Below are 26456 nucleotides of genomic sequence, written 5' to 3'. Positions count from 1 at the left end.
ATCGACCCAACTGTTTCATAGAGTGTTAGATATTGAGTATCTCCCCAGATTGCTTAGTGACCATTCTCATCTGGTATTATCAATCTCCATTCCTACCAAGGTAAATGGAGCATATAGATGGAGACTAAATTCTACACTCCTAAAGCAACCTGAATTTTGTGCATTCATCAAAGAGCAGATCAATATTTTTACTTTGACAAACAAACCCTCCGCTCCTGACAGTTTCATTCTTTGGGACACATTGAAAGCCTATCTGAGGGGACAGATCATTTCCTATAATAAAGGGTTGAAGAGAAAACACGGTGCGGAACTGAATGTCCTTGAATCTGAAATCTCCGAGCTAGAGAAAACCTACCAAAGAGGCCCGACTAAAGATCTATACAGGCTTTTGGTAAATAAAAAAAATGAAATATAATATTCTGAACACATATCAAGCTGAGAGGGCCATCACGAAATCAAAACAGTGTTATTACGAGCTTGGAGAGAAAGCTCACAAAGTATTGGCATGGCAACTGAAAGCAGAGGATAGTAAGAGGACAATTAATGCTATAGAAACTCTTACTAATGAGATATCTTTCGACCCTACTGAAATGAATTATACTTTTAAGAAATACTATGAAGACCTCTACACTTCCCAATCAAGCGATGATCTATCAGGAGATCAACTCCTTTCTCTCCTCTCTCAACCTCCCATGCCTGTCAGAGGAAGACAGAGAGCGCCTGAGTGAACAGTTCTCAGTTCCTGAATTGTTGGAGGCCATTAAATCCTTACCTTCTAATAAATCTCCTGGGGAGGATGGCTTCCCTCCAGAGTTCTATAAAGAATTTAGGGAGCTGTTGGTCCCCTACCTTATGGAGGTACTTAAAAAAGCCGGGGAAGACAACTGCTTTCCAGAGTCTTTCTCTCAAGCAGTGATTACTGTAATCCACAAGAAAGGGAACAACCCGCTAAAGTGCGCCTCCTATATACCAATCTCTCTCCTTAACACAGATTGAAAACTGGTCACCAAGAGGCTATCTAAGAGTCTGGAGTCATGTCTTCCCCTGTTGGTCAACCCAGATCAGACTGGCTTCAAAATTAATAGATTGACCTCCAATAATCTCAGGTTCTTCACCTTGCTAACAAAAACAAAATACCTAGTGTCGCAGTCTCCCTCGACGCTGAAAAGGCCTTTGATAGGGTTGAATGGCCATACCTCTTTCGCGTCTTGGAAAAGTTTGTTTTAGGTACCGTGTTTGTAAATTTGATAAAATCACTCTACAAATCTCCTAAAGCTAGGATTGCTACCAATGGGATTACTTCCTCCTCTTTCCCTCTCTATAGGGGGAACAGACAAGGTTGCCCAATTAGCCCCCACCTCTTCGCCCTCGCCATCGAACCATTGGCTGAGGCTATTAGAACGTGCCCTGACATACATGGCTTTGAGGTGGGCCCCCATACCCATAAGTTATCACTCTTTGCAGACAACCTTATCTTATTTCTAACAAACCCAGAACACTCCCTCTCTCACTTGTAGATCCTACTACAGTATTATAGTTCTTTCTCTGTATATAAGGTCAATTTTGATAAAAGCGAAATCTTACCGTTGTCTGTCTTTGACCATCATACCATCAAGCACAAGTTTCCTTTTAGATGGTCGCCTGTGGGCTTCACATATTTGGGCATAATGGTGGATGCTGACCTGAACAATCTCTATAAACTCAATCTTGTCAGGAATCCCGCTTCCTGAGTCTGTTTTCTGCCTGAGCTGACTGTTTTTTGTTTTGGAGTCTTTTGTCTGAGGTTCCTGAACGCACCCTGTCTGGTTGCCAGGCGACGAAGCTAGGCGGGAGAACTTTTGATTACCCGCACCTGCATCTCATCAACCATCTGCACACCTGGTCCTGATCATCACCTCTTCATAAGCCCTGACCTGACATCCATTCCCTGCTGGATCGTTAGCAACGAACAGTATGTTGTGCCAGCGTATCAGCCTCATGTTTCCTGAGTTTGTTTTGTTATTCTGTACTTGTTGCCGGTTACTCACTCCCGTTTTACTCTGTCTACAGTCATTCTCCCGGAACATTCAACTGCCTTGCCTGGCCGTCGGTGGATACAGTGACTTCATTGGATCAACCCATTCACTCTCATCAACTCACCTCCGCTGCTGTTCCGTCTCCTGGATTATTCAATTTACACAAGACTACCAATAAATACTCACCTTCATTTTACTCACCTTGTCCTGGTCTGCTTCTGGGTTCTGTCTTAGAGAATCGTGACAAATCTGCCCAGTTTGTTGCAAAAAGTGGAGGGTGACCTTTGTAAATGGATGGACTTGCCTCTCACTCCACTGGGTAGAATCAATGTAATTAAAATGAATGTCCTGCCCAGATTTCTATATTTGTTTCAATCTCTCCCTATCCCTGTGCCCGCAGCATTCTTTTCCTCTCTCGACAAGCTGACCAGACGGTTTATCTGGCATGGCAAAACCCCTAGGGTTGGCCTGGATAAACTGACCCTTGATTACGGTCATGGGGGCTTAAACCTCCCCAATTTTAGAATGTACTACTGGGCTGCACAGTCTAGGTTTCTGGCTCAGAGGTTTGACAATGGTCCCTCTCCCTCATGGTTGAACATTGAAAAGCTTGAGGTAAATGATGACACTGGGGCAGAATTGTTTTACAAATGGGACAGAAAATCTATAAAAACCATCACAGACAACCCTTTACTTATACATTCTGTCCTGGCATGGTGCAAACTGCATGAGCTGTTCAGACAAGAGGGATTTCTTTCCCCTAAAACCCCTTTATGGAACAATAGATTGCTCCCTATGTTTTTCCAGAATAGTAACTTTAGACCATGGTCTGACAAGGGGATCACTCTTCTGGAACACTGTTATGAGGGAGTTCTTATGTCTTTTGATCAGCTGAAACAGAAATACCACTTGTCTAACAGGGACTTCTTTAGCTACCTACAACTACGAAACTTTATTAGGGTGACTCTAAAGGGACAATGGAACCTACCTAAGATGTCACCTATTGAACAACTCTGCCACGGAGACCAACCACTGTTCAAGACCATTTCCCATGTTTACGATGCTCTTTTGTCAGGACTAACACTGCCTGAGCTAGATAAACCCCGACTTAGATGGGAAAAAGATCTGGGTATTGATCTTGATGAGGGTCTATGGAGTGACCTATGCAGGGATGGTGTTACATCCACATTGAACTCCAGATACAGACTGATCCAGTTTAATTTCCTCCATCTCTCATATCACCCCATCTAGACTGCACAAGTTCAACCCTGATATCTCCTCTCTATGTTTTAGATGTGGCTCAGATGAAGGAACATTCCTCCATTCCACTTGGCAGTGTTCAAAACTACATGGTTTCTGGCAGGGGGTATGCGATACCATATCCTCAATTCACGGGGTTGCATTCCCTTGAGACCTGGAGGTCTGTCTACTGGGTAACTTTACTAACACCAATCTTAGGCAAAGCCATACTATAAAGCTAACAGAAATATTGCTAGCGATTGCCAAGAAATGTGTTGCCTTGAAATGGAAATCAGATTCCTCCCTGCCAGTTGCAATGTGGCTATCGGAAGTTAATAGTTGTATCCCACTGGAGAAAATCACTTACTGCTTGAGGAATAAGTTAAAGACATTTTACAGAATTTGGAAACCTTTTATTGACTATATGGAGAATCTCTCCCCACATCACATTGATTGAATCTCTAGATAATAATTATAAATATATATACAAACATACAATAAATAAGTCATAATAAAGAGTAAAATAAAAAATAATAATAATGAGACATTGGACCTGCCGTAAGCTACATATTATATATTACGTGTGAAACATTATATAAGGATTTTTATTTTTTTGTTACGCTCGTCTGTTACTGTCACTTTGTCAATTGTTGTCTAATATCTTTTCACTTTTGTTTTGAATGTTCTTAATTGGAAAATGCAAAAATAAAATATTTTTAAAAAAGAAACAAAAAAAAACAGGTGGGGCTGTCGCCACTGCCCTATGGTATAGCTCAGGGTTCCCAAACAATTTCTATTGGCACAAGCACTGTTCACACCCCTCTTGTTTTTTAGCCAATCGATGTTGTTGTAATGTTTGATCTACTCAAATCACGGCCTGACCGCTCATTAGGCAGAATTAGGCAGCCACCTTTAGCGGGAGATTGATGACATGAAACCTCACATAATTCTGCCCAAAAACAGTAACAATTTCTCTCAACCAGTGGCATATGGGCTTTTTAGGTGAGCACTGATGCCACACTGTGATAAGCAGTGCCCACTTTGTCAAAGGCAGGGGTGTAAAATATTTTGCTTGTCCATTTCCAGCCCACCTCTCCAGGGTGCTGTTGGAGAGAGTTATTGCTGTGGTGCTCTAACATAAATCATGTAGCAGATATAGGATATGGTCGAAAGAGTATGTGGAATTTTATGTAGCCTACAGGCTGGAGATAAAATGTATGACAATGTAATGAGATGGACACTTTTTATATCATGCAGGTTTCTCCGATCAAATAGCTTAACCTAAATGGCACCCAATCAAATAAAATATTTGCTGTCATGTTGACAAACATATCCTAAAGACAGGACAGGTCCAAGTAAAATGGACAATAAGGAATTGGACAATCACAAATGTTGTCCAGGAGTTTCATCTGGGTGTCATGATCAGTGGTTTTAAGTTTGTATCTGTCCATTTTTGACAAGCTGATCATAGCGAAAAAGAAAATACACTATATATACAAAAGTATATGGACACCCCTTCAAATTAATGTATTCTGCTATCTCAGCCACACACCTTGCTGACAGGTGTATAAAATCGTGCACACAGCCATGTAATCTTCATAGACAAACATTGGCAGTAGAATGGCCTTACTGAAGATCTCAGTGACTTTCAATGTGGCACCGTCATATGATGCCACCTTTCCAACAAGTCAGTTTGTCAAATTTCTGACCAGCTGCGAAGTGTTAGGCTACACAAGCTCATCGAACGGGACCACCGAGTGCTGAATTGCGTAGCGCGTAAAAAATAGTCTATCCTCGGCTGCAACACTCACTACCGAGTTCCAAACTGCCTCTGGAAGCAACTTCAGCACAAGAACTGTTCGTCGGGAGCTTCATGAAATGGGTTTCCATGGCCGAGCAGCCGCACAAAAGCCTAAGATCACCATGCGCAATGCCAAGTGTCGGCTGGAGTGGTGTAAAGCTCACCGCCATTGGACTCTGAAGCAGTGGAAACGCCTTCTCTGGAGTGATGAATCACGCTTCACCATCTAGCAGTCCAATGGACAAATCTGGGCTTGGCGGATGCCAGGAGAATGCTACCTGCCCGAATGCATAGTGCCAACTGTAAAGTTTGGTGGAGGAGGAATAATGGTCTGGGGCTGTTTTTAATGGTTTGGGCTAGGCCCCTTAATTCCAGCGAAGGAAAATCTTAATGCTACAGCATACAACGACATTCTAGACAATTCCGCATCCAACTTTGAAGCAACAGTTTGGGGAAGGCCCTTTCCTATTTCAGCATGACAATGCCCCCGTGCACAAAATGAGGTCCATACAGAAATGGTTTGTCGAGATCAGTGTGGATAAACTTGACTGGTCTGCCCGGAGCCCTGACCTCAACCCCATCGAACACCTTTGGGATGATTGGAACGCCGACAGCGAGCCAGGCTTAATCGCCCAACATCAGTGCCCGACCTCTCTAATGCTCTTGTGGCTGAATGGAAGCAAGTCCCCACAGCAATGTTCCAACATCTAGTGAAAAGCCTTCCCAGAAGAGTGGAGGCTGTTATTGCAGCAAAGGGGGGACCAACTCTATATTAATGCCCATGATTTTGGAATGAGATGGTCGATGAGCAGGTGTCCAGATACTTTTGGTTAGCTGATATTCAGAGCTTAAATAGCCAAGTTGATTAGTCACAGGAATCAGGACTAATAAAGCCAATGCAATGGACTGTTTTACAAATGGTGGACCTACAACACGGATGAGCATTTATAAAATTCCATTGCAGGCAGACATGGTAGGCTACACATCAGTAAGCACGAGCCAATGTCTTTTGGACAGCTTTTTTTGGTCCTGTCTGGACCGGACATCTTTTTTGTTGTTGGTGTTTTACAAACGATAGGCTTACCACATAAATAGGCATCCGTACAATTTAATTCCAGACAACACTGTAGGCTGCTCAGTAAGCACGGACTGACTCCGAAGCCTTTTGGATTTCTTTTTTGGTGCAGTCTGGACCAGCCTTAAATTCCACATCCACTGACATTGGTTTTTGATCCGGTCTAGACCAAATCTGAACCAATCATATACGTCTATGTTTGGTTCATATTTGGTGCGACGCAGACCGGCTTTGATTTCAATGTCCACGGACATTGATTGTTGGTCCGATCCGGACCAAATCTGAACCAATCATTGCCATTTTTTGGTCTCACCTAGCTAAAAACCATTAGCTGACATTGGCTAGTTGATCTGGACATTTATGACAAGTTATAAATAGCTCTCTAAGGAATGCAATGACTGACATGACAAGAGGAACTGATGATGCACTACCCAATTTAGAAATTGCACCTTGTGGATTCTACTTTTACAACTTCAAGAGTAAGTTCAAAGCCGGACTGAGTTCCTTTGAAATTGTGATGATTTGCTTCAGACAAGCGCATTTCCAGGCATAGAGCTGACATGGAAGTAAATAATATTGAAAGTATTTTGAAAATTCCCAAAACAAATCCTTTTCCTTATAAAATTCCCCTAGATGTACATATTAAACATTTTAAAAAACTTTCCCAACAAGGATTGTCCTGACTTTGGAGAATCCCATATGAACACGTCATAATACTTGTGGGCTGTGTGCTACACCAGTGATTTAAGCTGATAAGCCACTCTTTAATGGCTGCAGAATGAGCAGCCAGGCTCCCTGGGTTGTAAACTCTCTGGATTTGGAAACTAGAGGTGCTCATAAGTAGAATGGACCCCCTTTTTACTGCGACACAATGTACTGTACAGGAAATTGTGTACGGTGCAAAAATAATTATACAAATAATAATAATTTGATGTTTTATTGCCACATACACAGGATAGGGTCAGACACATACTGTATATGTCCAATATGAAAAACCTACTGAACATTGTGCAATATGAATGGGCTAATTAAAAATTGGATTTAAAAGTGTTTTCTAAACATTTGGTATGATTAATATTGTTATTACTATTATTATTAATAGTAGCATTATAAATAATGTTTTGTTATTTGTATTACTGTTGTTACCATAATAACTATCTAGTAATCATTACTTTTAATGCTGTTAACAATAATGTCAATGCTATAATATTATTTGTGCTATAAAGGAGATTACATTTTTTCCTTTTTTCCTGTTGTTAAACAAAATGGCAGTATAGCTTATGATTCGGCAGCCCGGACCTCATTGGAAAGGCTAGATGTCAAACAGGGGCAAGGTGCAGAATATGTAGTGGGGCACTTCGGACCTCCCCAGTGGCTGCGCTACAGGTGTAGATGGGGGATATGCAGATTAGGAGACAGCAGCTGGCAAATCATTATTGGGTCAACCTACAGGGACATGGGGTGTCTCATCCTGCGAAAGGGATTTTACAGGCATGCTGGGAACATGAGCAAAGACAACACAAGCTTTGGGTGGGTGGGTAATACCCAAGCGAATGAGATGGGACTGTATGGAAGGGAGTTTAGTCCAACGGTAGCTATTCCCACCTCCAGTAGTTGATCTAGAAGTGTTGGAGAGACTACAGAAAGACAGGGAGAGTGTTGATCCATCTGATTTGTTTAAGAGACGTCTGGATACTGCGTATCAGGATTTTGTGGCCATTTACACAGATGATTCAAAAGATCCAAGGACATGACGTACTGGGTCAGCATTTGTAGTGTAGGAATGTGGGGTGGCAGTCAGGAAACGTATTACAGATCATATGGCTGTATATACAGGGGAGATGATGGCCATACTGTTGGCCTTGCAGTGGGTGGAGGAAGTCTAGCCAGACAGAGTAGTTATTTGCTCTGATTCATGTGCAGTGTTGATGAGTCTCCAGTCCTTCAGGTCACGTAGCAGACAAAACCTGCTTTATGAGGTGCTACAAACCCATGGCAGGATTAGACAGATGAGTATACAGATAAGATTTACTTGGGGTCCCAAGTAAATGGAGGGGAACGATGCAGTTGATGTACTGGCTAAACAAGAACTTAGTAGTGGGGATGTTAATGTTGTAGTTTCAATGAGCAAGGCAGAGGCAAAAGGCCTGATATGGACAGTGATGATGCAGAGATGGCAGGAGCAGTGGAATAGAGATACTAAGGGCAGGCATTTAGTTCAATTACAGAGGAAAGTCAGGGAGGGGAGGACAACAGGAAGGGACAGAAAAGAGGAGGCTATTTTTACAAGATTAAGGGTGGGACACAGCCTGTTGAATAAGACCTTAAATGTGACAGGAAAGCATCCAACAGGAAAGTGTGATTATTGCAAGGAAACAGACACCGTGGAGCATGTATTACTACCGTGTGGACAGTATCAGAGGGGAAGTGAGAGGCTGAGATCTAGTATGAGGGAGAAGGGGATACAGAAAATTAGTTTAAATAGTATATTGAGTAGAACGTCATTAGTTATAGTCTCAAATATTTTGTTATTTTTTTTAAGAGCAACGAGACTGGCAGGTAGGATTTTGTTTCTACCCGTCTCTTGCCCACACTCCAGTACAGTAGGTGGTGGTAATGCAACATAACGTTGGATGCCAACTGCCGATAATCCCCACCGAAGAAGAAGAAACAATTCGACAGGAAGTAGCTAGCTAGCTAGGCTGCTAGCATCATCAAACACTTTGCTTCAAAAATGCCGGAGTTAGCGGTAGAAAATGTTGTTGTCCATCCACTTGTGTTGCTCAGCGTGGTGGATCATTTTAATCGGTATGTAATTAATAATATATATGTTTGGAAATCACATCCATTCGCTACCTCTGCTAGCTTGCCACTTTTTGTACGAGATGATGATGTTGCAGCCAGGCATAGTTAACGTTAGCTGGCCAGCTAACCTGCTGAGTCAGAAACCCATTTGAAGCTGTGCATTTGTTAGCAATGACAGTAGGTTATCTAGTTAATTTATTTTGGCTGTTGTAATAACAGGCAAATAGCTAGCAACATTCACTAATTATGGAAGAATTTAGCCATAACAACATTATGGATCAGAGTAGTTAGCTAGCTAACTTAGCTAGGGGTAAAGTATTGTAGTTAGCTTATTCAGGTGTTTTCAAACCTTTTCACTCGGCCCCCCTTCCAGCATTGGGGAACATCCCGCGCCCCCCACTGTTTATGACAAACTGTTTACACCCCTCTTGTTGTCGGGGGGGGGGGGGGGGAATATTTAGCAGATTTCAAGTTTATTTCCTGAAATTCTACACATTTTGTCATGGGATGCAGAGAACATTTTGCGGTTTCATAACATTTTCTTGCAATTCTATATATTTTGCCATGTCTAATGTGTATTCATGTGATAGTTGAGGGACTCAAACATTACAACAAAATCTATGGGCTAAAAAACCTAGCTAAAGAACGTTAGCTGACATGGGCTAGTTGATCTGGACATTTATGACAAGTTATAAATAGCTCTCTAAGGTATGTACGTAATGACTGACATGACAAGAGAAACTGATGATGCGCTACCCATTTTCGAAATTGCACCTTGGGCATTCTACTATTACAATTTTCATGAGTAAGTTGAAAGCCGGACTGAGTCCCCCCTGCCGTTTGGGAACCACTGAGCTAATTAACTAGTTATGTTAACTTAAAGATGCACTCTTAAACTTTTGTATAATTTCAGCCAGTAGTTTTGAAAGTGGTATCATGAGCAAAAAGTGGTCCCAGTTTTTTGTGTACTACGTCATCATATTGTGTACTACGTCATCCATTTCGTATGTTACGTCCTGCTATTTATACTTTTTTTAATTATTTTTTTGAAATTCATATATATTACGAATCCAATTCTTACTATATGTTACGATTTTGTTGTGATTAAGCTCATGGAGTGTGCCTTTTAAGTTTTTGCTTGATTTCCACTAAGACATGCTATGATATTGATTGTGTAAATGTGCTCTTTTGACAGAATAGGGAAAGTAGGCAACCAAAAGCGAGTAGTGGGTGTCCTCCTCGGCTCTTGGCATAAGAAAGTCCTTGATGTGTCCAACAGCTTTGCAGGTGAGTTCTTCTCCTTCCATGTACTAAAATAACATGTTTGTGACTGGTTTATAACATCTTTATCATATTTGTGAGATAACTCAAATAATAATTATGATCACTAAACGTTTAGCTATATAGCTAAGCCTGTTGTTGAATCCAATATTGATTGTGTGTTTTTCGCCAGTGCCATTTGATGAGGATGACAAGGATGATTCAGTGTGGTTCCTGGATCACGACTACTTGGAGAATATGTACAACATGTTCAAGAAAGTCAATGGTGAGACCACACACTATACATTATTACATTTTAACTATATACATTGTCTCAACTTCTACATAGTGTGGCTACGAGATTCTTAAACCTTTTCCTTCTCTTCTCCCAGCCAGAGAGAGGATAGTGGGCTGGTATCACACAGGTCCTAAACTACATAAGAATGATATTGCCATCAATGAACTCATTAAGCAATACTGCACCAATTCAGTAAGTGCTTTCCACCCAGTAAATATTCCACATTAATACCTAAATATCGGTAAGAAATATGCCTCGTCTCCTGTTGAAAGGATTAAATTGTATTGATAATGCAGCAGATAATTAAGTGAACATTGACTGTGTTTGTATGGCACTTTCCCCCTCAGGTTTTAGTGATCATTGATGTAAAGCCTAAGGACCTGGGCCTGCCTACAGAAGCCTACTTCTCGGTGGAGGAAATACATGACGTAAGTGGAGCATAGACTTGTTTGAGACTAAATGACAAAATAAGTCAAACCCTGGACTAGCCAACCCTAGGGGCGGTGGGCTGATTTTGGACTGGGTATACAATTGATCATTGTGAAAGGAAGGAAGACTTTTACTCTAAAAGGGTTCTTGTCTCTTCACTCTTCCAGGACGGCACCCCGACCTCCAAAACATTTGAACATGTGACCAGTGAGATTGGAGCTGAGGAGGCAGAGGAGGTGGGCGTGGAGCACCTTCTCAGGTACACATCATTTTTTAACTGGACTACGCAGACACCAAACATTTCATGGATTTTCTATTATTTCTATCATGCTTAACACCACACCGACTTGCACTAATGTCGACTAAACTTGATATATTCTACCCCATTTTCTTCCATCTACAGAGACATCAAGGACACAACAGTTGGTACTCTGTCACAGCGTATCACTAACCAGGTACATGGCCTAAAGGGGCTCAACTCCAAGCTGCTGGACATCAGGTCTTACCTGGAGAGAGTGGCTGCAGGCAAGTTGCCCATCAACCACCAAATCATCTACCACCTACAGGACATCTTCAACCTGCTTCCTGATGTCAACCTTCTGGTAAGCTGGGGTGTAGGTTTAGGATGGGGGTGGTGTAGGGGTGGGGTAATGTGTGTGAGAAGGCTGGGTTATGTGGAAGAAAGGGGGCAGGGGGTGGCTGGCATGGTAATCAATATTAGCTTTTTTATTTTGAAAGAGTACACACATACATTTTCCTTCTCAAATCAAATAAATTCACGTGGTATGATCTACTACTTCATTACAATGAACAGATAGTCTGTCTTTTTCCACCAGATTTTCACTGTTTAGTTAATCATAATACACATTCCCTAATCCTGCCACTTCTCCCTGCAGGAGTTCACAAAGGCCTTCTACCTGAAGACCAATGACCAGATGCTAGTGGTCTACCTGGCGTCCCTCATCCGCTCGGTGGTGGCTCTCCACAACCTCATCAACAACAAGATCTCCAACCGTGACGCTGAGAGGAAAGAGGGACAGGAGAAAGAAGAGGGCAAGAAGGAAAAGAAAGAGGACAAGGAGAAGAAGGAAGAGAAGGAGAAAGGCGACACCTCGTCCAGGAAAGATGAGAAAAAGAAAAAATGAGTGCGCATTATTGGTGTTTGTCTTTGTCATACCCTATTCCCCTGGATAGTGCACTATTTTTGGCCTGAACCACAGTCGTCTGTATATGGGTCTAGCTAAAAGTAGTGCTCTATATGGGGGTAGGGTGTCATTTGAGACTTGCCCTTTGTCATAACTGGCACTGAATAACTATAGTGCTGAGGGTGACAGGATGGTTATGTGTGTTGGATGTTCTCTACAATGAGAACATGTTCGTTCTGCACCATCTGGGCTGCCTTCAGTAGGGCACAACGTTACAGAACATCAGATAGAAGTCCATATTGTAGAATAGACATGCCTTTTTGACATGTGAAGAATCAGGTCAGCTTTATTCTGGTATTTCTATCTACAACATTCAGTAAATTGCCCCCTCCCGAATGTGACCCTGGTGTTGTGTGTGTATGGTGAAAGGAACCTTCAGTTTCTGTATCACTCATTAAAGTAGGGTCATATTAAATCATTTTCGTTAAGTTTGTAATTTGCAAGTCTTTTCTTTTGTCCCTTGCCTTTGTTTGGGTGTAATTTGTTGTACTGTATGATATTTAATGTCATAGAAACACAGGGAGGAGAATTGTGAAGTTATGAAGTCTCGCCTGACACTTGTGGGGAAGATGCATTCAAGTCTGGTGATGGACTGCATATTATGAATCTCACAACACAGGCTATACCAAGTTAAGAGTGGTTTGAAGTTTATTTTTCCATTTGGATTAACTGTAGACAAAGCTTATTGACAAAGGACCTATACTGGGTTACTTGATGACACAACCTTTACAGCCAAGGAACTAATAGTACCTGAAGTGCCTTCAGAAAGTATTCATACCCCTTGACTTATTCCACATTTTGTGTTCAGCCTGAATTCAAAATATAGTTTTTCCCCCTCACCCATCTACACACAATACCCCATTTAAAAAATATATATATATTTCACCCTTATTTTACCAAGTAAGTTGACTGAGAACACATTCTCATTTACAGCAATGACCTGGGGAATAGTTACAGGATAGTTACAGGGGAGAGGGGGGGATGAATGAGCTAATTGTAAACTGGGGATGATTAGGTGACCATGATGATATGAGGGCCAGATTGGGAATTTTGCCTGCAAAATAATAATAATAATAATGAAATACAGAAGTATCACACCTGAGTCAATACATGTTAGAATCACCTTTGGCAGGGATTACAGATGTGAGTCTTTCTGGGTAAGTCTAAGAACTTTTCACACCTGGATTGTACAATATTTGCACATTATTCATTTAAAAATTCTTCAAGCTCTGTCAAGTTGGTTGTTGATCTTTGCTAGACAGCCATTTTCAAGTCATGCCATAGTTTTACAAGTTGATTTATGTCACTAACTAGGTCACGAAGGAACATTCAATGTCGTCTTGGTAAGCAACTCCAATGATTTGGCCTTGTGTTTTAGGTTATTGTCCTGCTGAAATTTGAATTTGTCTCCCAGTGTCTGTTGGAAAGCAGACGGAACCAGGTTTTCCTCTAGGATTTACCCTGTGCTTAGCTCTATTCTGTTTATTTTTATCCTAAAAAACTCCTTGCCAATGACAAGCATACCCATATCGTGATGCAGTCACCACCATGCTTGAAAATATGAAGTGGCACTCAGTGATTTGTTTGATTTGCCCCAAATATAACGCTTTGTATTCAGGACAAAAAAAGTTAATTTCTTTGCCACATTTTTTGTAGTTTTACTTTAGTTCCTTAATGCAAACAGGATGCATATTTCTGTACCTTTTTCACTGTCATTTAGGTTAGTATTGTGGAGTAACTACGATGTGGTTGACGCCACTGCGTTTATTATTATCATCCTTGTCATGACGCAGCACTAGGTTAGTATGGCGAAGATGCGTTTCTGCGCAGATTTGCATGTGTAGATTTATATTCTAACATACAGTAAAATAACGGTAGGTATGGTTTATTGTACCACAAACTGCCAATAGGCTTCGATTATTTTCACACTAACGTTAGTAGCTAATTCGAAAATTGTACCATGGTATGCAACGAGGAATACGGCGGTAGGATTTTATAAAAATGTGCAAGTCAGGTAAATCAGATTTTGGTCTGTAAAATGCATTGTGACGTCAGGGTATAAAACCCCCAGGGGAGGGAGAGCAAGGTTGGAGTATCGTATGTAAGCTATTCGCCCACGGTAAAGTAGGCAGTAGGCGAGGAAGAGCGAGCACGAGAGACGCACCACCCACCAAGCTAAATAACATTCGTATTCCCTATTGATCAGGCCATGACTCCACAAATATCACCCTAGTGAGGCGTGAACAGCAAGAGCGGTGATATGGCCTATATCCAGGTAAGGTGTACCCTGTCCCTATGTTATATTTGTAATGTCAGTCAGACCCCTCGTCTTGCTCTGGGGTGAAGGGTAATCTGCAGAATGGACGTTTCTGAGTAGTGTCTGAGTGTGGTTTCATAATGACATCAGGATTGCGGGACATGTGAATAAATCACTGGCGTGTTACTCAGTTGACATTTCAAAATTCACGCAGCTAGTCAGACCAAGTAGGCTATGGAGTCCTAAAAGCAGGTCTGCACCCTATCTCTGTCTCACCCACAAACAGGTGGTTTAAAGCAAGCTTAAACGTTACCAGGGCTCCTGGCTCGTGTGTGTGGCGCTTCAGTTTGGGAAGACTTTTGGTCATCTCAATTGCACATTTATGTGCCATCATTTCCTAAATGTGTTATCTCTTTGCTCCTTCAGATACCTGATGATGAGAAGGGGTATAAGTTGGACCTCTTCTGTGTCCCCAAACACTATGAGGAGGATTTAGACCAGGTCATCATCCCCCATGGACTGATCATGGACAGGTAAGTCAAACCATCACCACTGGACTGGCACTCTTTGGGACCTGGGTAGGCTACTGTACTATAACATCATAATTGCACATTTTCCTATTCCTTTGTGGAGTAAATCAGAACTCTAATTTTGTACAAATTCCTCTATGCCTCCATTGTTTCCTTAATTTACACCATGGTTGCTAAGGTATTTTGTCGGATAGAGCTCACTGACATATTTGTTAGACAAATCAGTGTCAGGCATCTAAACCAGCAGTCGTTTTTTTTTTGTAATGGTGCATAGCCATCATCAATTTGCATTGCAGACAGGGAGAAGGCAAGCAGCAGCCTTATGAATGAAACACACTGTTAGTCGGATACCCTGTTGTAGAATGCCATGTTAAACCCTGTTATGAATAGTAGGACTCCAGCCAGATCATTTGATTTGACCCAGTCAGCAACTTTTCAGCCAGTTTTCCATACATGGCCAATACTAGCCTTAAACCATGATGTTCTGACTGACCAGATCACAAACCATCTGAAGATTGATTGATGAGCCTGCACAGAAATTACAGGTCCCATGCCATTGGATGTCCCTCTCTTCCTCTCTTTTTTATCCTTCTCTCTATTCCTTCTGTCTCTCTCTAGGACTGAGCGCCTGGCTCGTGATATAGTCCGGGACATGGGGGGACACCATATAGTAGTACTGTGTGTTCTCAAAGGAGGTTATACTTTCTTTGCCGACCTGCTGGAGTACATCAAGGCCCTAAATCAGAACAGCGATAAGTCTGTCCCATTGACTGTGGATTTCATTAGGCTAAAGAGCTATTGCGTGAGTCAACCACTCCACGTTTCTCTCACTCTCCTTCAATAGCCTCCAATTGTGTAAGAAAGATGGCAATCTTTATATGTAAGCAATACAGCTGTTGCCTATTCTCTCTGTGTGTCTGTGTGTGTCTGTGTGGCCTGGTCTCAGATCAGTTTGTTTAGCCAACCCCTCATCTGTTGTTTGTCATGACAACAAACATGACACAAGGGTTGGCTAAATCACAATGTGATCTGCTACTAGACTCATCTGATGCATGAGCAGATAACCGTGTTGGCCAATGGAAGTGTTATGTTTTTTAATGTATTACTAGATGACCTGATGATTATTTAGAGTAGACCATCACCCTCTTCCTGGGTGAGATGTGTAGTTTTACTGATGTGTGTATTGTCCCCAGAATGACCAGTCTACAAACATTGTCAAAGTTATCGGAGGGGACGAGCTCTCAACTCTAACCGGGAAGGTGAGATTTGATTGCTTGACATAACCACAGATAAAATACAAATATCTTAGGAGTGAAGTTGTAATCCTTTAACCAATGAGGTGCTGTATTTTTGTTTCATTATTGGATTTTTCGTTATATGTACATATTGATCTACAGTATATATGTGATCAATTGTCTTCTAATTTCCTTTGCAGAATGTTTTGATAGTTGAGGTAAGACCAATTTCCCTGTGTCTTTTTAGCACTTAATCTAAATATTCAATCTCTGTAAATGTTAAAATTGCTGTACATAAATGTGTGGAGCACACTAGCTCTCACATGAACTATAGCTATATGACCAGGGTGCAAATCACATTCACTAATGGGTGTACCCTAAAAGAAGTGGGCTGTACCATCGCTATGGTTGTCCACATTAATATAGAATTGATTGCCTTGAATTGTTGTTGGACTTCCTTGCACTCCTTAAATTGAACCCCCTTATGCAACGGTATCTGTCCTGCTGACGTGTTTAGGACATTGTGGAGACTGGGAGGACTATGGAGACACTGCTATCACTGCTGAGTGAATGCAATCCAAAGATGGTCAAAGTCGTCAGGTGAGAACCAATGTATTAAGCACACAGTCCTCTTTTTCTCCCATATTGTGCTTACTGAACATTCCCTATAAGTGCTGTGTAGCCCTGATTTAGACAGAGAAGTGGTTCAGCTCAGAATGTCACTCTTTGACTGCATTTACACAGGCAGACAAATTCTGATATTTTTTTCACTAATTGTTCTTTTGACCAATTGGATCAGCTCTAAAAAAGATCTAATGTGACCATATCTGATGTGATTGGTCAGCAGACCAATTAGTGGAAAAAATATTTTAATTGGGCTGCCTGTGTAAACGCAGCCTTTGTCGATCGAGACAGCAATATTAATGACCGCACTCCATCTATTGTAATGCACACTCTCCCCTTAAGCACTGATTTAGAGATGTTATGTGACTGGATCAGATTAAGACTTAATCTATGTACCATACTGTTAATTGAACTGTGGAGGGATGGGATATCCCTCTGCTATGGAAGGGACTATTTGACTCTAGTTTAGGTTGTAGACGGCTGTGTTGAGCGCATTCTAGCTATGTTACGTTATTGAACAATGCAAGGCCATTGAGTGGATTGTATTGTTTGCTGTGTCATTGAGATTGTTGAAGACCATGTCATTGAGAGCGATGCATGCCATGCCATTAAGAGCATGGTTTGCATAGAGATCCTATTCAGTTCTGTGCTTGTATGCATTGTCATTTCAGCCTTTTAGTCAAGAGAACACCAAGGAGCTCAGGATACAGACCAGACTGTGAGTTCTGCCGTGTTTTGTGTGTCGTGCATGCCTTCCCACCGTTCATACACTGCTGTACTAGAAAGAGTCTTTGGAAGGATGACCACGTATAATAGTTGGGATTAATATGCGTATCTAACAATCGACTTTGAATGTGTAGGTCAACATGGTACTCAAGTACGAGTATTCTTCACACACATGGTTAGTGATGTATGTCATTCCTTTAAGTCAGAGTTGGATAAGCTTTCTAAGATGGTTTTGCAAGGACAGCTGTTTACCTTTGACCTGCTCTGTGACCGTTGCAGCTAAAGGGTCAACCCCAGTCACAGACAACAGGAGTCAACTAGCTAACCTCCAGAGATGGAAAAGAGCAACATACTTTATATCTGTGTTAATGTTATGAAATACTAATGCAAAACTCATCCCATAAGATCTTTTGATACTGCTAACTTAATACTACACAGCAAGATGTATAACTTACATGTAGCTTAGTATTGTGCAGTGAATTCTGTCCGTCTCTGTATTTGGTCAGACATCGGGTTTGAGGTGCCAGATTGGTTTCTGGTGGGATATGCCCTGGACTACAACGAGTACTTCAGAGATCTCAGTGTAAGTTCGCTGCATTGGAGATGATCCTGATATTCAGTTATATTCTCTGAGATTCAGCATGTCAAAACCGAGTGAAAGACATACACTGAGTGTACAAAACATTAGGAACACCTTCCTGATATTGAGTTGGACCCCCTTTTTCCCTTAGAACAGCCTCAATTCGTCGGGGCATGGACTCTACAAGGTGTCGAAAGCGTTCCACAGGGATGCTGACTCGTGTTGACTTCAATGCTTCCCACAATTGTCAGGTTGGCTGGATGTCCTTTGGGTGGTGGACCATTCTTGATACACACAGGAAACTGTTGAGTGTGAAAAACCCATCAGCGTTGCCGTTCTTGACAAACTGAAACTGGTGCGCCTGACACCTACTTTTGTCTTGCCCATTCACCCTCTGAATTGCACATACACAACCCATGTCTCAAGGCTTAAAAATCCTTCTTTACCCTGCCTTCTCCTCTTCAAATACACTGACTGAAGGAGAACAAGTGACATCAATAAGGGATGGTAGCTTTCACCTGGTCAGTCTGACATGGAAATAATGTTTTGTTCCTAATGTTTTGTATACTCAATGTATGTATGAGGGGTCAGTTTAACCAAGTCTGCTGTTGGTGTATTCTTTTTACACTTTACCATGTGTTTTTGCTCTGTGCAGCACATCTGCATACTGAACGAGAACGCAAAGGAGAAGTACAAAGTGTGAGCTGAGGCGATAGACAGATGGATGACGAGAGACTAGGACCACTGTGATGATCCTGAGATTTTGAGGGTTCTGAACCTTATTTATGTATGAAACCTACTTAATGTGAACACATGGATTGTGAATTCAGTTTGCAAGATGCTATTTGAGAAAACAAAAATGTATTGAATTCATATTTTTGTTCCCCTGGAAGCAGAGTTACGTTTTTAAGTAGAGATAGTTATGGGAGAACACTTAAAAAAATATATATATATTTTTAGATTTGTTATTATATTGGGGCCTTGGATGCCTCCATCTGATTTATGTTAGTAAGGATGAATTTTGATTTCATTATGTTGCTTAATACAATCCACCGGATCTCAGGCGACTGTACATATCCACAGTAAAATCTATGTGAGTCAAGTCATGTACGGCATTGTACAAACCAATGATGCTGTTTAGCTCATATGCCATGCCCATGCAAAGACAAGCCTGGAATGTAATGTAACAATTTTGTTTAATAATGGCAATGTTTCATTCACCAAGGACATTGACAGCAATATTAAAATAGGATTGTTAATCTTAAATTTGTGTGTGTTAGAGATGCCTTCCATGGATTGACTTTAAAGAAAAGAGAAATCCGCACACTGCTAGTTTTTTATTTTTATTGAAGCATTTAAGGCCAAGAGGCTGACATACAGTTGAAGTCGGAAGTTTACATACACTTATGTTGGAGTCATGAAAAACTTGTTTTTCAAGATCATGAGGAACGAGAATTATGTGGATATAATGAATCAACATCTAAAAACATCGGTAAGTTAAAGCTTGGTCGCAAATGGGTTTTCCAAATGGACAATGACCCCAAGCATACTTCCAAAATTGTAGCAAAATGGCTTAAAGACAACAAAGTCAAGGTATTGTAGTGGCCATCACAAAGCCCTGACCTCAATCCCATAGAACATTTGTCGGCAGAACTGAAAAAGCATGTGTGAGCAAGGAGGCCTACAAACCTGACTCAGTTACACCAGCTCTGTCAGGAGGAATGGGCCAAAATTCACCCAACTTATTGTGGGAAGCTTGTGGAAGGCTACCCGAAACGTTTGACCCAAGTTAAACAATTTAAAGGCAATGCTACCAAATACTAATTGAGTGTATGTAAACTTATGACCCACTGGGAATGTGATGAAAGAAAAAAAAAGCTGAAATAAATCAATCATTCTCTTATTATTCTGACATTTCACATTCTTAAAATAAAGTGGTGATCCTAACTGACCTAAAACAGGGCATTTTTACTAGGATTAAATGTCAGGAATTGTGAAAAACTGAGTTTAAATGTATTTGGCTAAGGTGTATGTAAACTTCCGACTTCAACTGTACACAGCTGTGGGAAGTATGGGTGCTCAGGGTGTTAATAAATATATTAAGATAAACATTTTTTCACAAAAGTAGTGGGGCTTTACTAGTATTAACGGACCGATATAGATTTCTGTAACATGGGCAAAAACATTGAGACATAAAGTGGTTTGTGATGATATGGCTCAATTGGTAGAGAGTGACTCCCACCGGGGACCAGTATGAAAATGTATGCACTCACTACTGTAAGCTGTTCTACTAAAATATAAAAGGAATTAAGACCATTTCAGTTTACATTTAGAAATAAGTTGCATTTGCAAAGTATTTCAACAAACTGGAAAACATATCAAGCAAGTATTTTTATATTTAGTCCCAAGTATTATCAGATTAACTGTTTTGTACATAACTACAGTGGCTTGTGAAAGTATTCACCCCCTGGCATTTTTCTTATTTTGTTGCCTTACAATGGGGCTTTTGTATCATTTGATTTACCCAGCATGCCTACCACTTTGAAGATGCAAAATATTTGTGAAACAAACAAGACAAAAATACAGAACTTGAGCGTGCATAACTATTCATCCCCCCCAAAGTCAATACTTTGTAGAGCCACCTTTTGCAGCAATTACAGCTGCAAGTCTCTTGGGGTATGTCTCTATAAGCTTGGCACATCTAGCCACTGGGATTTTTGCACATTCTTCAATGCAAAACTGCTCTAGCTCCTTCAAGTGGGATGGGTTCCGCTGGTGTACAGCAGCCTTTAAGTCATGCCACAGATTCTCAATTGGATTGTCTGGGCTTTGACTAGGTCATTCCAAGACATCTAAATGTTTCCCCTTAAACCACCCGAGTGTTGCTTTAGCAGTATGCTTAGGGCCATTGTCCTGCTTGAAGGTGAACCTCAGTCCCAGTCTCAAATCTCTGGAAGACAAACTGGTTTCCCTCAAGAATTTCCCTGTATTTAGCATCATCCATCGTTACTTCAATTCTGACCAGTTTCCCAGTCCCTGCCGATGAAAAACATCCCCACAGCATGATGCTGCCACCACCATACTTCACTGTGGGGATGGTGTTCTTGGGGTGATGAGAGGTGTTGGGTTTGCGCCAGACATAGCATTTTCCTTGATGGACAAAAAGCTCAATTTTAGTCTCATCTGACCAGAGTACCTTCTTCCATATGTTTGGGGAGTCTCCCACATACCTTTTGGCAAACACCAAATGTGTTTTCATATTTTTTTCTTTATGCAATGGCTTTTTTCTGGCCACTCTTCCGTGAAGTGGGGCGGCAGGTAGCCTAGTGGTTAGAGCGTTGGACTAGTAACAAAAAGGTTGCAAGATCGAATCCCCGAGCAGACAAGGTAAAAATCTGTCGTTCTATCCCTGAATAAGGCAGTTAACCCACTGTTCCTAGGCTGTCATTGAAAATAAGAATTTGTTCTTAACTTACTTGCCTAGTTAAATAAAGATAAAAATAAAAAGCCCAGCTCTGTGGAGTGTATGGCTTAAAGTGGTCCTATGGACAGATACTCCAATCTCCGCTGTGGAGCTTTGCAGCTCCTTCAGGATTATCGTTTCTTTGTTGCCTCTCTGATTAATGCCCTCCTTACCTGGTCTGTGAGTTTTGGTGGGCAGCCATCTCTTGGCAGGTTTGTTGTGGTGACATATTCTTTCCATTTTTTTAATAATGGATTTAAAGGTGCTCCGTGGGATGTTCAAAGTTTCAGATATTTTTTATAACCCAACCCTGATCTGTACTTGTCCACAACTTTGTCCCTGACCTGTTTGGCGAGCTCCTTGGTCTTCATAGTGCCCCTTGCTTAATGGTGTTACAGACTCTGGGGCCTTTCAGAACAGGCATGTATATACTGGGATTATGTGACACTTAGATTGCACACAGGTGGACTTTAACTAATTATGTGATTTCTGAAGGTAATTGGTTGCACCAGATCTTATTTAGGGACTTCATAGCAAAGGGGTGAATACATATGCACGCACCACTTTTCTGTTTTGATTTCATTGAAACAAGTAATTTTTTTAATTTCACTTCACCAATTTGGACTATTTTGTGTATGTCCATTACATGAAATCCAAATAAAAATCTATTTAAATTACAGGTTGTAATGCAACAAAATAGGAAAAATGCCAAGGGGGTGAATACTTTTGCAAGGCACCCTACCAGACTCAATTTACAAATGCTGATGAACACGCAAATACATTTAGTAAAAAAACAAACACACAAAAGTAGTGCACTGGGCCTTTACTCGTCATGTATTAGAGGATCAATATAGACATCTTCAGCACAGGTACATTTTTTTTTTCCGGATCGCAGCACCCTCCCCAAACTACTTCCCGCGGCGCATGAACTTCATAAAAAACTGTGCCTCTAGCAAGGTAAGTGTGCAGGTTTCTTTTTTCTTATGTTATCTCATTGTTACCATTCACCTACAACACGATAGCTCAGCTGTGCGAGTGCCTTTTTCAATTATGGATTGACTTGAAAATGGGTTGGTAGATTATTAATTTCATGGCAGTTATTTTATGTAATAATTTGAGTCACAACTGTTCAACATGTCCGTGCAAAACATAGAGCGTTATCATTTTCCAAGATGTTGGTTTCTGGTTCCCCACTAGATGGAGTTGCCCTAGATTTTCTTTTTCCTGAAGGGACTCGCTTCCGCAATACACATGCAAATACTGTAGCCTAATGTCAAGTGGAAGCATTGTAGCAACAACGATTGTTTTTGCACAGCAGATGCCTGTCCGAAGAAAATATTTAATATTGGGATAGTAGTGACAGGTCGGCAGCAGGATTATAGCATTCTGAAGCTTTTCTCCTGTACATCTATAACAAACTCGCTATATTTTATAACAAAAGCAAGGTAGGCTACTGGTATGTTTCACTGTGAGGTCTTTGCCTCTGTTTGGCTACGTTGTTGACCTTCAGGATGGACCTAAAAGAAAAGACAGCTGCCATATTGAAGCAATATGAAGTCGGGAGCAGATTCTCCTACTTGCCGGTCCTGCCCAAAGCCTCCGTGTTGATACCGCTGTTTGTGAGGGACGGAGAGGTCCACACACTGATGACTCTACGTTCCCAAGAGGTCAGTAATATGGCTCTCCCTTACTCCCTAGTTTAACTAGTTTACCTTAACTATTATGTCATCGATTCTTAGGCCTACAGTTTTGCCATTGAACGTACAAAATTTGTGTTATGAACATTGAAACCATTAATACAAAAGTAAAGCATGACAGTGTTACATCCAAATGTGTGAAATTGTCCACTGTATTTATAAACAGCCTTTGATATTTGTGCGTTAGCAGGCGTGAGTGTGCACTGCACTGTGTGCAAATCTAGCACATTGGGATGTGTGAAATTTACTCCTCAGTTGTGATCAGTCGCTCTTTCTGAACGGATCTTTTTGGTGAACGAATCGCATCGATGATAGAGCCGTTCATTTGGCTACCTGATTTGCATACTGCTGGTACTGCTTTTTGAGATCAAAACAACGTTTTTCTGCTGTGAAATTACAAAATGATTCTCTAAAGAGTGTGAATCCTTACAGCAGAAACAATAAATAGTGGGGAGAGCGGGTCAATCTAGTCCACGTTGATAAAAAATTTTCTTCAGTGCAGGCCATCCAAATAATTTGGCCAGGTAAAAAAAATTAAAAAAATTGAACGTGCATTTCAAGATCTGACACAATGGTAGCCAACCTTTCGGGCTTTACATTGGAGATTAGCAACATTTTCATGGTTCTAGGTTTATTTTTAAGCATTTTCAATGAAGATTTGTTTTTCGAGCCAAATTAGCCAGCTCAACGAAATTACTCGAAATGCCCATCATAACTCAGTTTGAAGTGTCCCCATTTGCCCTAGCGAATAGCTAGCTTTTCATGTGGCGCAGACTGGTAAGAATCACATCAAATGTTATTTGCCATATTTGTAGACTGCCAGTGAAATGCTTACTTACGGCCTTTCCCAGCCTTGCAGTGAAATGAAAAGTAAAACGGGTAATAATAAATACACAATGAGTAACGATAACTTGGCAATACACAGGTGGCTGAAGATAGAAACATTGTAGGGCCTTCCTCTGACACCACCTGGTATAGAGGTCCTGGATGGCCGTACGCACTACCCTCTGTAGCGCCTTGCGGTCGGATGCCAAGCAGTTGCCATACCAAGCGGTGATGCAGCCAGTCAAGATGCTCTCAATGGTGAAGCTGTAGAACTTTTTTAGGAAATATTTTCTGCCTCTGAGGTGGTAGAGGCATTGTCGTGCCCTCTTCACAACTTTGTTGGCGTGTGTGGACCATGATAGTTCCTTAGTGATGTGGACACCAAGGAGATTGAAGCTCTCGACCCACTCCACTACAGCCCCCTCGATGTGAATGGAGGTGTGCTCGCTTCTCCGTTTCCTGTAGTCCACGATCACCTCCTCCCTATAGGTTGTCTCATTGTCGTCAGTGATCAGTCCTACCACCATCGTGTCGTCTGCAAACTTAATGATGGTGTTGGAGTTGTGCGTGAACAAGTACAGAAGGTGACTGAGCACGCACCCCTGAAGTGTCCCCGTGTTGAGGGTCAGCATGGCGGATGTTGCCTACTCTCACCACTTGGGGGCAGCCCATCAGGAAGTCCAGGATCCAGTTGCAGAGGGAGATGTTCAGTCCCAGGGTCCTTAGCTTAGTGTTGAGCATGGAGGGCACTATGGTGTTGAATGCTGAGCTGTAGTCAATGAACAGCATTCTCATATAGGTGCAGTTGCATCCTCTTGTCCAGGTGTGAAAGGGCCGTGTGGATTGCAATAGAGATTGCGTCATCTGTGGATCTGTTGGGGTGGTATGCAAATTGGGGCCTGACACTTCAGGAGGACACTCGCATGTGCTAGCAAGGCAGACGTCCTGGGTTTGCGCCAGGTATGGGCCGACTTGGGAGGAAGTGGTACTCGCTAATCAAGCAGCGTGATGTCCTTTACACAAGAAAACAAAATGGAATGCTGTAATACTCGCTCTTTGTCTCTTTCTCTCTGTGCTGCAGCTGAGGACCAACGCAGGCGAGGTGTGTTTCCCAGGTGGGAAGAGGGACCCGAGGGACAGGGATGACGTGGACACGGCTCTGAGAGAGGCAGAGGAGGAGATAGGCCTTCCTCCTGACCAGGTGGACGTGGTCTGCACACTCTTCCCCATTATGAACAAGGTACACATGGGGAGAGGTTGCTTTTACGTGGACAAAGATAAAACGTTTCAAAGCAGACGCTGAGGATTTCTCAACACTCCCACTATCATGGTGTAACAGGATTCAACAGGATTCAGGTCCTGGAGAACAATTTTTTTTTTTTAATTAGCAGAATTGGATCATAATTAGCTGAATCAGGTGTTTTGTTGAATCGGGTTGGATAAAAATCCTGCACTCCAAGTAACTCCATGACTGAAGTTGGAGAACCCTGCCTGGTATAGTACAGTATATTTTGTAATTAGATATTGTCAATAGATTATAGGTCATACTTCTAGTCAGAGATATTCATACTTTCTCCTCTCCCCCCTCTCTTCCACATATTTTCTCTTCTCCCCTTCATTCCCCTCGCCTCTTCTCTCTCCCTCCTCTCTACTCTGTAGAGTGGTCTGTTGGTGACTCCAGTGGTGGGGTTCATTGAGGCCTCGTTCTTTCCTCGCCCAAACCCAGCCGAGGTCAGCGCTGTGTTCACTGTCCCCCTGGAGTTCTTCACTAGAGAGGTAGACCACTCATCCTACAGCGCGACTGGAATTGCTGGCTTGCTCCACAGTTTCCAGTTTCCGGACCCTGACTCAGGCAGCCACTATCAGATATGGGGCCTGACTGCCATTTTGGCTATACTGGTCTCTGTCCTAGCCCTCAGAAAAAAGCCTGAGTTTGAGACTGGTTTTGATTCTGATGACCCGGTATCTTTCTTCCAACACAATCTGAACAAGAGGATCAGTAAACTATGACATATATATCAATGTTTTTTGATATTTTAACCAGATAATTATATAATGTAATGATAGCGAGAACATATTTTTCCCTAAAATGTAATGTAATTGTTCTGCCAACTGTAAATGTGGAATCATGTGCAATACCTACATTCTTTACAAAAAGCGAAGAAAAAAATTACTTTGAATGTAATTTGTGAATATTGTATATTGATGACAATAAAAAAAGTATACTATTAAAGTTTGAATAGGTAAATGCATCCTGTTGAGTTCATAAATGTGACATGTGTGAGGAGAGTGGGCAGTGGCCTGTTTAGAGCTATGTGGAAGGACAAGACTGAGTTGATACCTGGACCAGGGCTGTATTCACAAAGAATCTGAGTAGGAGGGCTGATATATA

At 41.6% G+C, this 26456-nt stretch overlaps 3 protein-coding genes across 3 annotated transcripts; all 3 read left to right on the top strand.

Moving 5' to 3' along the window:
• The first annotated feature begins 8863 nt into the window (after window positions 1-8863).
• On the top strand, window positions 8864-12542 carry LOC100194665 (26S proteasome non-ATPase regulatory subunit 7 like 1). The gene is given in 8 exon segments (NM_001139749.1): window positions 8864-8938; window positions 10131-10222; window positions 10389-10481; window positions 10588-10685; window positions 10841-10921; window positions 11090-11181; window positions 11326-11524; window positions 11819-12542. Coding segments are annotated over 8 exon segments (978 nt in total). The 5' UTR covers window position 8864; the 3' UTR covers window positions 12068-12542.
• A 1444-nt stretch (window positions 12543-13986) lies between these two features.
• Window positions 13987-19345, top strand: LOC106561348 (hypoxanthine-guanine phosphoribosyltransferase). Its single transcript, XM_014125188.3, has 9 exons — window positions 13987-14402; window positions 14811-14917; window positions 15533-15716; window positions 16108-16173; window positions 16350-16367; window positions 16667-16749; window positions 17445-17491; window positions 18006-18082; window positions 18735-19345. The coding sequence occupies exons 1-9, from the start codon at window positions 14388-14390 to the stop codon at window positions 18780-18782; spliced, it is 645 nt and encodes a 214-aa protein (XP_013980663.1). The 5' UTR covers window positions 13987-14387; the 3' UTR covers window positions 18783-19345.
• Window positions 19346-22792: 3447 nt separating this feature from the next.
• Window positions 22793-26294, top strand: nudt7 (nudix (nucleoside diphosphate linked moiety X)-type motif 7). Its single transcript, NM_001140963.4, is given in 3 exon segments — window positions 22793-23209; window positions 25146-25304; window positions 25724-26294. Coding segments are annotated over 3 exon segments (666 nt in total). The 5' UTR covers window positions 22793-23053; the 3' UTR covers window positions 26075-26294.
• The last annotated feature ends 162 nt before the right edge of the window (window positions 26295-26456 follow it).

The sequence above is a fragment of the Salmo salar genome, chromosome 10 (assembly GCF_965601325.2).
Source record: "Salmo salar chromosome 10, fSalSal1, whole genome shotgun sequence".
Classification (NCBI taxonomy): Eukaryota; Metazoa; Chordata; class Actinopteri; order Salmoniformes; family Salmonidae; genus Salmo; species Salmo salar.
Note: the sequence above shows the minus strand (reverse complement) of the source record. Positions and strands in the feature narration are given on the sequence as shown.